Source organism: Patiria miniata, unplaced genomic scaffold, assembly GCF_015706575.1.
Source record: "Patiria miniata isolate m_02_andy unplaced genomic scaffold, ASM1570657v1 HiC_scaffold_17, whole genome shotgun sequence".
Taxonomy (NCBI): Eukaryota; Metazoa; Echinodermata; class Asteroidea; order Valvatida; family Asterinidae; genus Patiria; species Patiria miniata.
This window is the reverse complement of record NW_024037055.1, coordinates 4,363,582-4,376,260: the sequence shown is the minus strand read 5'-3', so window position 1 is coordinate 4,376,260 and position 12,679 is coordinate 4,363,582. Positions and strand designations below refer to the sequence as shown.

The 12,679-nt window shown below is 42.5% G+C and overlaps 1 protein-coding gene across 3 annotated transcripts; it reads right to left on the bottom strand.

The window, feature by feature from the left end:
- Positions 1-6,196: 6,196 nt before the first annotated feature.
- On the bottom strand, positions 6,197-12,145 carry LOC119723549 (mucin-19-like). Of its 3 annotated transcripts, XM_038194257.1 has the most exons (4): positions 11,931-12,145; positions 10,218-10,285; positions 8,527-9,721; positions 6,197-8,345 (listed from the first exon to the last, which is right to left on the bottom strand). In XM_038194257.1, exons 3-4 carry the CDS (start codon positions 9,695-9,697, stop codon positions 6,370-6,372), a joined length of 3,147 nt encoding a protein of 1,048 aa, XP_038050185.1. In that variant the 5' UTR covers positions 9,698-9,721; positions 10,218-10,285; positions 11,931-12,145; the 3' UTR covers positions 6,197-6,369. The 3 variants fall into 3 exon arrangements, with proteins under 3 accessions (XP_038050185.1, XP_038050187.1, XP_038050186.1); XM_038194259.1 differs by lacking the exon at positions 10,218-10,285; XM_038194258.1 differs by lacking the exon at positions 11,931-12,145 and having other exon boundaries at positions 10,213-10,223.
- Between the last annotated feature and the right edge of the window lie 534 nt (positions 12,146-12,679).

Here is a 12,679-nt window from a genome sequence, read left to right as displayed (position 1 = left end):
TTGGAAAGTGTGATTGTCAAATTCGGAGCCTTTGGTCACCATGCTTTGGGCAGCAGATTTGAACTCGGATAGTCTTTGATTCCCAAGTTGGGATATCATTTGTCTCACTGCCGATCTCTTCTTGGTAGCAGCGGATTCTACTCTGCTGGACTGATGGTTCGGATGACAATCTTGAACATTCCTGGTTCCGCTTCTTTCAAGTTTAAGAGTTACACACTCTTTGCACAGTAACTCCTTGCAAGTTTCACAGTAAATACTGCTTCGCTCTCTGCAACCAGGGTGTTTGCTGCATCCTGCCAGGCCTTGCTGCTTCTTGACAGCCTGGGCTTTCTTGCCGCAAGTCAGGTCATCCAATGCAGCAACTCTGTGCTGCGAACATGCAGGAATGCGGCGGTGAGCTGTCTGACAGTGCTTGCAAAGGAACATGCTGCAGTCAAGGCATCGTGACACTGCTCTGTTCTTTTGGTCACAAGCCTCACAAACCAAAGCCTTTCTTTGAGAAGTATTTTGCAACACTTCCTCTTGGACTCGGGCATCTTCAATCAAGCCAACAAGGTGAAAATTGGTTTTCAGGTTGGCAACGTTGTTATCAGGGATGTCAGTTTCTTCTTCGCAGATGGGGCACTCAATACACGTACGTCGCTGAGAAAAACCTGTTTGAGGTTTAAACTTCTCAGCCAGGCATTTTTGACAGAAGCTGTGCAAGCACAGCAAGAGTTTGGGCTCCTTGTATCTCCCATTGCAGATGGAGCACACAAGGGATGTCTTACTAATGCTTATTAACTGAGTGGTTGCTACATCTGCCATCGTGTTTCAAAATGGGAAAGTCCCTGTCGCAATACACAAATACCTGGAAATAAAAAACAAAAAAAGAAGAACATGTATGCATCGCCCATGTGACACATTAAGTTTGATGCAGACAATAACTGACTTGAGTAACTTGTTCCGATCCACCCACTGGCAGATCCAAGGGGGGGGGGGGGGGGGGGCAACCAACAGGAGGGGGCCCAAATGGATTTTTTTTTTTACATTTCTGTCTTAAATTTCAGGAAATGTATTGCATATCCCTATCAACTGCCATCATAGGCCTTCACATACCTTTTAGTATAATAACAATGTGGAAATAGCACACGATCTATAAGTATAATCCTCTTCCCCCATGTACGTATACGTAGGCGTACCACGTACATATAGGTCGACGTCTAACGTCGGCTTCATAGGTTAATAGTTATATGCAGAGTTCATCTAGTGCACATGATGCCCTCTTTCCACAAAATTCTAGCTGATATTCAACATGGAATTAGCGAACTAAGTTAGATGATTCCAATTACATAAAGTGCCTTTTCCTGCTTGTATTGTAGTCAAATGTTCAGGTAGGCGAAGTTATCCATATTTATTAGCTTGAGTAACTGCAGTGCAGCTTAACACGCTCATCATGTTTTTGGACTTACAATTCCATGTATTATTACTTTTAGCTGGAATTAAGCTCATCAGAAATTCAATCATCAGAAATTCACATTTAACAAAACGTGAATTTCTGATGCATCAGAAATTCACATGTTTTGTTAAATGTGAATTTCTGATGATTGATTTACTGATGAGCTTAATTCCAGCTAAAAGTAATACTACATGGAATTGTAAGTCCAAAAACATCAAAGTGCCTTTTCGTTCTCTGTGAACAGGGTCCTTATGTCCTAAACTCGACGATTACCGAAAAGACGACGAACATTTAAATAACATTCTGATCTGTTTAAAAAAGTCGATCTTACCTTTTCAAAATCAATCGAAAGGGAAACTGTCCCACACCGATTCAGTATAAAAATCGTTATGCATCACGTGCCGGGCTAGGATAGGGTACAATCAATCATGGAGCTATATGTGTAGTAACTTGTATGTAACGTATGGTACAAGTAGTGAAGTACATGACAAAACTTAGTTTGTGTGCCTGCACGGACACACCGGTCATCCGATCTAAATGTATGGAGGCAAACGCCCTTTGAACCTGGGCTATAGGCGTTTCCATGTCGTGCACGTAATTGCGCGGCCAGGGGAAATCCCCAGCCACGCAATACCATTAAATACTAGACTGGCTTCACAGTCCTCCACGCTTCAAGTTGCACGGCACCGGCGCGAAGTCAAACTGGATGATGATGCGCATAGCGGCGAATGTCCAGTCAACATTCCGAGATTCATGGGAACCACCCGTCCCCCCCCCCCAAGATATCGTGTTTTTTCCCGCCAGGTTCCTCCATTTTCTAATAATCTTTGGAACTTAAAAATATTTGGACAGGTGGGATGGGGGGGGGGAGCACTCTTTTTTTTTTACCTTCTCCGTATGTCCTGCATGTCGGTGGGATGGGGGTTAATTGAACAGGGCACCCTCGTTTCAGCACGGACCCGAACACATTTTGCGCCAACAATTGTTTGGATCTCAGGAATGGAGCCTGAAAGTAAAAGGTCACGCAGCGAGCTTCTTTTTTTTTTTAAACGTACATCCTAAAAGACATGTTAATATGTCTCCTATTTTAAGCTTCAGTTTTCACCGAATTACCGCCACAAAATTATTTCATAAACGTTCATCTTTGTGCAAGTACACCGAGTTCCTCTCGTCCACATGTAATTTAGATTTTCGGAAGTGTGAGGTCGATTTTCGACACGATACAAATTTATCTTTCACGTCAGAGGCCTTTTTTCGAGGGTGATTTTCTTAAGAAATCAATGTACCAAAAGCAATTGCAAATTTTGTAGATTTTTTGCAAGTTAATTTTCCCATTCAAGGGTTCCGGAAGCGCGCCACCAAGGCCGGGTAAACTTTCAGGCTCTGTGCTGATTGGTCAAAAGTAATAACAGCAGCGTACGCGTGGCTAGAGCACATGCTGCGCTGGCGCGGCGCGCACATATTCACACGTGTGCTGCTTTTGCTAACTTGTGCATCCAGCAACTACTTTTGTACACATGTATTTGTAAATATTATGCAGGAAAAGCAAATTGGAGGTACATGTATGTAGTCTCAAGTTCCTTTTTATTTCCTTTGAAGAATAACATTATATAACAGATAACATTATGCAGAAGTATAACATTTATTGTCAGCCATTTATCGCAAGGTTACACATTGTGATCTGAAGATGCAACCAGGACAGGTTGTAAAACTGTTCCCTTGATCCTAGTAAAGCACGTTTCCAGTTCGAGTTGATTAAATTCGATTTTTGTAAGCTATTATTTCATTCATGGATGCCTCAAAATCTACATTAATATAAATTACAAATGTCTACTTCCAACTGAAAACAGCGACAAGTTTTACAAGACAAAGCCAGAATCTAGGAAATTGTAAATTTTCAGATATATTATAAGAGACTGCTCACTTGTTTTACTTGCAGTTTGCTAAACCAACATCAAATGTGTTCAGGCATTTTCTGTCATGAATTGAAATGGTTGCTGGAGAGGATATTTGGGAGGCTATTTTCTTAAAACTTATTCATAAAACCTCCTTCCTATAATAATATTTTGGAGCTTAAAAATTAGAAGCACTCTGTACCCTGAAGGCTACTCTCAACTTTCTAGAAAGAAAAGAATTTCGACTGAAGTCTCTAGAGTGTTATATGTCACAAAAAACCTTTGATAGAAAGCTGATGGAATCCACTTTAACCCCACTAAAAATAATTGAGATCCTGCTGCAGTTTAAGCAGAACATATTAATATTCAGAGTTTTTTTGTTTAATCCACATCAAGTTTGGCTGTGGTGTTGCAATTCAGGACAAATGATTCAGACCAGAATTTGTAATGACTCGAGTCAATGACTCGACTAAAGTCCGACTAATTGAGTCACAATTTTTGGTGACTCGACTCGAGTCACTGGGAGCAAATGACTTGACTCAACTCGAGTCTTTTATCAGAAGACTTGACTCGACTTGGGCGAAGGCTAATAAGACTCGAGTCCTAAAAATAAAAACAAAACCTTGCGAAAAATATTTGCAATGGCTTATGCCGTACGGTGCAAATTTTATATTCACGTCACTTTTCAAATACAGTACGGCAGAGCGACCGCTTGTCATTTACAAATAGTGTGTGATGTGTCATGTCTCAGACTCTCACCTCATGATTCTGAACACATAAAATACTATCCAGGAACTGGATTTTAAAAACATTTTCAAATTCTTTGTTTCATCATTGACTTAATTGGGAAATTTCTTTTAATTGCTCTTCGTTTCCAACACCAGCTAAATAGTAAATTTATGCCCTTCCTTTTAAAAATTTAATACATGTAGGTACATGCTTACTTTTAAATAATCAGAAACAGTTTCGTATTTAAATGCAATTTGGTTTTGATGTCAGCGATCGGCAATAAGAAATCTAGACCCAAAGCCAAACCATGAGTTTCAATTCTTGTTAAATATTTGTTATACAAATGACTTTCTCTCTTGTCTTTATTTGTTTTATAGCGTTCAAATATTTGTGACTAAAATTGACTCAAGCTAAATATTTGACTTGACTCGACTCGACCTTCTTGACCTAATGACTCGACTCAACTTGAGTCACTTCTTTAAAATGAATCGACCTGACTCGAGTCACTTCTATTAAATGACTCAACTCAACTCGAGTCACAAAAATCAGTGACTCGTTACAACTCGGAGTCAGACGTCGAAGGGCTCTCCGCTTCAGCCACAGAAGGTGATGATGTTGCCTGATTACAAAAAAGAAAAGGAATTAAGTATTAGACTTGAAGAAGTGCTAGGTGGTCTTATAATGCAGTAAAGAAAGTGCATGACCCTATACACCTGGCACAAAAAGAAACTAAGCAGTTTTTATAATCATCCCTGTTACTTTTCTCGGTGAATGAAAAATCTGTCACGGAAACTTTACGGTTCCATTTGATATGTCACTTGTGAACACTGTGTAACAAATAATGAGAGCGCAAGCACTGAAGCTCCTGAAACTCCAAAACTAAAAGTGTGTGTTGGCATGCCTTTTTATACAACAAAAAATCGACAAGAATCGATCATCTGAAAGCTCCAAATCTTTTTCCTAATTTTAATGAAGCAAATGCTTTGAATATACGTCAGTATTCAAGACAGTCATATCACCTGCTCGGAAATGTGGGCGACTGGTTCAAATTGGATGTTGTCCTGCTCCACTGAGGTACTGTCATCTTTGCTACCTACTGCTGTATCCTCCTCTTCGCTAGATGAGTTTGTCATAAAACTAGCCATATCCTCTGACTTCTGCTTCTGGGCATGGCTGGCGTTGTTGCTACCCGGAGGCTCAGAAAATGCTTTTGAGATATTAGGATCCCAGGATTTGACAAGGTTGTCAGGATGTTCTCCTGCATTAACGAAACAGAGAAGCAACACTACATGTTCAATAAATTGTAACAACTTCCTTTGCAATTTTTAGGGTCAACAATTGTTCATTATTTTACCAAAGGGAATTGTATGTACCGTTTATATTAACATGTACACTATAAAAAAAATACATTGGATTCTCAGCAAATTTCTACAGAAAAACTAATGCTAAGGCCAAAAAAAAAAGTCTCCGGTTTCTGGTATGCGCGCGCGTCGCCGTAGCCATGCGCATCGGCAAAATGAAAAAGTTTTTTTTTCAATGAAAGATGATGTCTCAAAACCGTCAAACTCACTGGTTTGACTGGGATCCTGCTGCTGCACAATTTTAACGTGTTTTTAGATGGGTTTATGATCGAGAATAAGCTTTATGTGGCCTCTCTGGTCTCCCATAATATTTGCACTAAGTTTAGTCGGGCACCATTTGCAGTCATCAGCCGACATTTGAAGCAAAAAAAACAGTGGTGCGTCGCCGCACCACTTTTTGGGCAAGCTCCATACCAGAAACCGGAGACTTTTTTTTTTGGGCCTAATGAAAGATTTCATCTTGAACACAATTTACCTGATTTCTTGTCCAACACAGGTTTTGGTTTGCTAGTCTCTGTTGCTAGTGGTGGGAGACCAAAGCCTGCTGATCCAGATGTGGTTGTTGTCCCTGTTGCTGCAATCTGGGCAGTGGATGTCCTGCATATCTCTGGCTTGAATGGTTTGAAGACAAATGGGCAGTATGAATCTGGCGCCCCCTTTTTCGAGTCAAATTCTAATGAGTTTGATGTGGTTTTGGTGGTCGCCCGTGCAGTTGTTTTGGGTCTTGCTCCACCAAATGTGGAAGAGCCAACTGCAGAAGAGATGTTCCTTGGTAGTGATGACACAACTGTGGTTAGGTCATTTGTTCCGTAAGTAGATTGTTTGAAGGCAAGTCCTGCAGACTGAGTGCCACTGGAGCTTGTCCCAACGGTGGACAGTTTGAAGTTGAATCCTGATGCAGACTGAGCTTCACATGAGCTGGTCCCAGGAGCCGAAACTCCAAAGTTCAATCCGGAAAATATGGCTGGGGTTGAGCAGGTTCCAGAGGCAAAGAGGATTCTCCGGAAGACTGCTTTGTAGTTTCGCTACTTCCCACTGGAGTCTGCCCCAAACCAAATCCTTTACTTTTGGTAATGGTTAATGGGGTCTCTAATTCTGGCTGTCCTGAGAAGGATCCTGAAGACAGAGGTGTGGTTCGACCAGTACAGGAAGCAGATACTGTTGTGGTGGTCTTGGCGCCAAGTGAGGACTGTCCTAAGCCATGTTCCGAGGTACATGTAGAAGCAGCTATGGATGAGCTGATTTGGGGTGGTAGCAGCCCGAAACTGAATCCTGAAGCAGGGCTGGTTTTGGTTATGTTCATAGCAGGCGCAGACTGTCCAAAGTTAACTTCTTGAAAAGACTGGGTAACGGCGTGGCTGGTTGCAGGAAATGGTTGTCCAAACCCGAATTGTGAAGTAGAGGTTGCTGTTGTTGTGTTAGTTCCTGATGTGCTCTGTCCAGAACCAAATCGAGAAGTAAAGGTGGCTGTGGTTGTGTTGGTGACAGCTGCAGACCCTCCAAAGCTAAATCCTCCATAAGACTTGGTTGTGGCTTGGCTGGTTGCAAGTGGTGGCTGTCCAAAGCAAAATCCTGAAGCAGTGCATGCTGTAGTTGTACCGGCTCCTGGTTTGGTCTGGCCAGAATCAAATCCTAAAGTAGAGGTCACCGAAGTTGTTTTGGTGACAGCTGCAGTCTGCCCAAAGCCAAACCCTCCAAATGACTGAGCTGTTGGTTTGCTGCTTGCAAGTTGTTCCTGTCCCATACTGAATCCTGAGTTAGCTAAGGTTGGGATGGTTTCTGAAGGGGTCTGTGCAAAGCCCAATTCCGAAGTTCTTGTGGCTGTGGTTGTGTTAGTGGCAGGTGCAGGCTGTCCAAAGAATGGACCTCCAAAAGTCTTGGTTGTATCTTTGCTGGATAGAAGTGGCTGGCCAAAGAAAAATCCTGAGGTACAGCTCGTAGTGGTTGTTCCTGATGTGATCTGTCCGGAACCCGATCCTGAAGTAGAGGTCACTGTGACTGTGTGGCTTAATCCTCCAAATGACTTCGTTGTTACTTTGCTGGTTGCAAGTAACTGATGCCCAAAGCCAAATCCTAATGACGAAGTTCCTCTCGTGGTACTGGTACCTGTTGGCATCTCTTTATTGGAACCATTAAATCCTACAGCACCTGTGGCTTCAGTTGTGTTGGAGACGGGAGTAGGTTGTCCAAAGCTAAATCCTCTAAAAGGACTGGTTGCAGGTTTGCTGGTTGTATCTGGTGCATGTCCAAAGCTGAATCCTGATGTGCAGGTGGGGGTGGCCATGTTGGTTGTTGATTTGGCCTGTACACGGCCAAATCCAAAATGAGAGTTTGTTGTGGCTGGTTGTGTGAAAGATGCAGACTGTCCAAAGCTAAATCCCCTGGTTGACTGGGCTGTGCCTTTGGAGGCTACATCTCCAAAGCTGAATCCTGATGAAGGGGTGGCTGTGGTTGTGCTGGTTCCTGATTTAGTCTGTCCAGTACCAAATCCCAATATAGAGGGGACTGTGGTGGAGTTAGTGACAGGTGCAGACTGTCCAAAGCTCAATCCTCCAAAAGACCTACTTGTGATTTTGGCACGGTTTGAAGTTGCAGACTGTCCGAAACCAAATCCTGAAGATTTGGTTACTGTGTTTCTCTCAGCCCCAGCCAACTGGTGAAAGCTAGTTACCTCACTTGTGTTTGCCCTGGTCCCTATGCCAAACCCAGAAGGCGTGGTGGTTTTGGTTGCACTGGTTCCTGATGCAGCTTGTCCAAAGCTACATCCTGTAGACCAAGCAGCACTTGTGCTGGTCACTGAACTGGGATTCTTTTTTTTATTCCTACTTTTTGTTGTGAGTGCCATCTTTGTCTGTTGAGAAGTCATGTTCCAAGAGCTGCCACATTTGCCCATATTCGCCTGTTGTCCGAATGCGGATGAAGCTTTGTAAAAGAGAAGAAAAATTATATTATAAAAGACTCGCCAGGTTTGAGAAGTTTGACGAGTTTGGTTGAGTGTATGTGCGATAGAAAGATTGAATGGACAGGGAAAACTTAACAGTACCGGTATGTCTGGACATGCACGTATGCATCTTAAACATTATGCGGTATTCTGGATACTTACATTCCTCAGGTAAGAATTTCTTGATTTCCTCAAGTGGCTGAAACAGTTGCGTCTCTCTATTTACCAAAGTACCAATGCGCGGCAATCCATGTCTTTCTTTGAATTCCCAGTTTGGTAATTTATTGTCGTATGGCTTCTTGCTTGAATGGCTTTCCAAGGCTTTTTTGATTAGAGGATATATTGCCAGGAAATCACAGTCTTCTGAAGTTTTACAAATGGCGTCTGCCGCTTCCAGGGTGTCTGTCATCTGCTCTATGGACGACTTGATGGTTTTATGTCTGTCGCTCATTTTTTCCTTTTGCTTTTTAGAAATTTGTGAAATCTGAAAGAGGAGTTGTGCTTCTTGAAAAGAAACATCATCACGGACTTTGCTAGAAAATTCCTGTACATGCTTCCTCATACTATCAAGGTTATCATCAAATTTTTGACTCGTCAATCCAATGGTGTCTAAAGAGGATATAAAGTCAGAGCGACTTAGCTGGAGCTTGGCCAGTACCTCTTCGGTAGACTTCCTCCTGTTTGAAGCTGCTGATTCCAAGTCAAGTATCGGATGAGGAGTGTTGCTTGCATCTTTTCTCTCATGATCAGCAGAACAATCTTTGCACATCAGTTCCTCGCATGTTTCACAATAAAATAGTTTCTTGTTACCCGGGTGCTTTGGGCATTCTGGCATTCCCCTCTGCTTCCTAACACTGTCGGCAATCTTACCGCAACTGAGTTCCTCCAGCGAAGCGACAGTGTGCTGTGCCAATACAGCAGCCATGTGGCGGGGAACCATCTGGCAGTTGAGGCAAAGATCCATACTACAGTCGATGCATCTAGACACAGCCCTCTTCTCTTGTTCACAGGACCCGCAGATCTTCATGTTGCTGACCTGAGCTGCCCTCTCTTGAACAGTGATCTCTTCAAGCAGGCCGACTAGATGAAAGTTGGTCTTCAACTTTGCCACACCCTCCCTGGGCAAATCAGATTTTTGATTGCAGATGGGGCACTGAATGGAGGTATTGGCAAAACTCCCGTGTGACGCATATTCATGTAATGTTACGAGGCACGCTTGGCAGAAAGTGTGCAGGCAGTTGAGTGCTTTTGGCTGCTGGTATCTCCCATGGCATATGGGGCACTCCAGAAACTTCCTGCTGATGCTACCAAGAACTGAATTTACATCTGCCATTTTGACTGTCAGGTTCCAGTGCACCTATTGAACAAACAACAAATGATGTTTTATTTAATCATTAGATAACTATGATTTGATAAGAGAGGGACGTTAAATAACAGTGGCCTCTGACTTGCTAATAAGACTCCAGGCAGTTTATTTGAGGATGTCAAAATCCCACAACAGATCAAATGTTGAAATCTGGAATCATTTCATTAAGGATGACTCAGCCTTGTTTGGAAGTTGTAGACCTGCATAAAACATGTTTGTGCATAAAACCTTCTTTGAACACCATGTGAACCAGATTTGCTGTGGGTTTTTTTTTTGTAGCTCAAAAACATTTCATTTATTTCTTGTTTATTTACTTTTTAAAATTGCCTTTCTTTTTTCCATTTTTTTGAAATCAATTAATGTATGCATTGTTTGTGGGGCCGGGGATGCATAAATGGTTTGACAAAATCATCTGCTTTCAAGTTCTGCAAAAAAGGTTTAAATTGCAGATTTAAGACAAGATTGGATGCAAATGACCATACCTTACAAATCTTGAGACAAATCCTGCGGCTCCTAATCTCTCTCCTTTGGATCCCAAGTCATCAGCTGAAAGTTCTTTAAGAGTCAATAAATAAGGAATAAGAAGGAATCTGACCGTAAATTTTTTTCACAGATACCACCCTCTTTGTGATTACGTGGTAATTTTTGTTTATGGGCTAATCCTCAGCGTAACAGGACTATGTTCACTGAAATGACCCAAAAAATTAGGCCAAAAAAAAAAAATTTGTTCTGCTTCTGATTACCCTACCTACCCATTTTGAAAGCCCCTACCCCAATTTTTTTATGTTTTATTTTTTTTTGGGGGGGGGGGGGGCAAAATGAGCACAAAACCAGAAAATTATTAATGACCGCCCTTGACTACATGCAGACACCTCCATATGACCGCACAAAACAAATTTGCCCCCCCCCTCAAAAAAAACCCTCCCTACCCCATTTTCAAATAAATCAGAATCAGAACTGATTAATGTTTTGGCCTTACCACGTTAATCACAAAGATGGCAGTTTCCCTGAAATGATCTATGGAGAATTAAGACACGTTTTCTCTGCATACATGTATGACTATAGTATGAGCGGGAAGTAAACACATGAACATGACGAGAGTGGATAACCCAATAAATGTGGCCAATTTACTGGACTACCTCCGTAAATGAGGCCACACTGCCACCATCTTAACTTGACAAGGGAGGGCATTGTTTTTTTGTAATTTTCCTTCTAGTTAGATATTTACATTTTGCAAGCCCACTCAAATATTAGCCTTCTCAAATATTAGCAATGAAAACACATCTATAGGCAGTTCCGCAGACGTCTACTTAACTTTGCATGTACTTTCCAGAGGAAATGTGTAGGCTTGCTCGTTGTACACGTTTGAGTGTACTAAATTCCAACATGGTGATGCTAACGTGCAAAAGCATGCTGGTACGTGACCTGCAGCATGTCATTACAAATATTGAGTGGCTCAGCGTGGAATGGGATGAATATTATCCCAAGGTAAAATCTGGACTTTTCCATTTCACGAGGCGAAGCCGAGTGAACTGGAAAAGTCCAGATTTTACTAGGTATGTGAACCTAACCAGTAACCACCACCATTTGTATTTCCAATTCCCACTGAAGCCTACAGGGGCGCATAAGGCAGTTTGAAGACTGTTTTTGTGGTGAAATCTGACGATTTTGATTTGGGGTACGAGTGAAAATGGTCATGAAAAACACGTTAATGGTTACCATATACGGCCACATACTTAGGACTACTATCATGACTATCGCCCGACCATGTCCAAATGTTAAAAAAGCAATCCGTAGAGTCCTAGTTACTCGGACTAGGTCAGGCTATCACTATATCAGGCATGCCACCATAATCAGTGTACAACAGTGCCAGCGTCAATCTATTCGGCACGGCATCAATCATCAAGACTAGTGTCTTGAGCCCCGCTTTCAACATGTTCAACGACGGATTCAGCACAGCATTCGCCACTGTGGTCAGACGGTGCTTGTGTTGGATTGTTATACCGTTCTTATTCCTCCATGGTTATACTCACTTTGTACTAAGTGGAGCGTTGAACTACGGTAGTTCAACGCTCCACTCAGTAGAGCTAGCAGTAGCACTACATGCTAGCAGTGGAAGAGCGAGGAAGGTTACCGGGAAACGTACCTGCCTGCCTGCATGGGTTTAATACAATTACAAGCCTTCTGAGCTCTGACTTACTTTTATCCGCACAATGCTCGTTTTTCACTCCAGTCCAAGTATATCCCGTGACAGTTCATCTACTACTAGTACTCTAGTAGTAGATAGTACACTACACGTATGCATGTAATTAACCATATGAAGCATTCCTCAGCAGATAATGGAAAGGGCGTTCTCATCAATGGTTATTGCACATTTGTTGAGCGGGAATTCCCCATGTCGGCACTTTCGGACAATAGGTGGCGCTGTCACGCCCCAACTATCGCATCGGTCCCAACTATAGTTGGGACTGTCCCAACTATAGTGCGGCAGTTGGGTCGGCCCAACTATAGTTAGGACTGGAGTTGCGCCGGATGCTTCATGCTTGATAGATCTTGTTGGATTAAATGTTCCGCGGCGCTAGCACCGTGTATTCGTCGTGCATGCATGCCGCAAGGCTGGCCGGTCACGTGGTACTGCCTAGTTGGATGAGTTGTCCAGCTGTTGGGTTGATTGTCCAGCAACATTTTGCAAAATTCAAAGATTGCCATGGCCGGCCAACTATAGATGGGCCCCACCCATAGCTAATGTCAAAGGTCCCAAGTAAAGTCGGACAGTATGTAACAGAGCTGTAGGGAATGTTTTATAGTCGTCGTACATCAATGTAAACTATAGTTGGGACCGCCAAATAAAAATATTGCGGTGGCCCATCAACTACAGATGGTCCCCACCCATAGATAATTTCATTGGTCCCAAGTAAATTCAGATGTGTATAGAGTTGTAGGGAATGT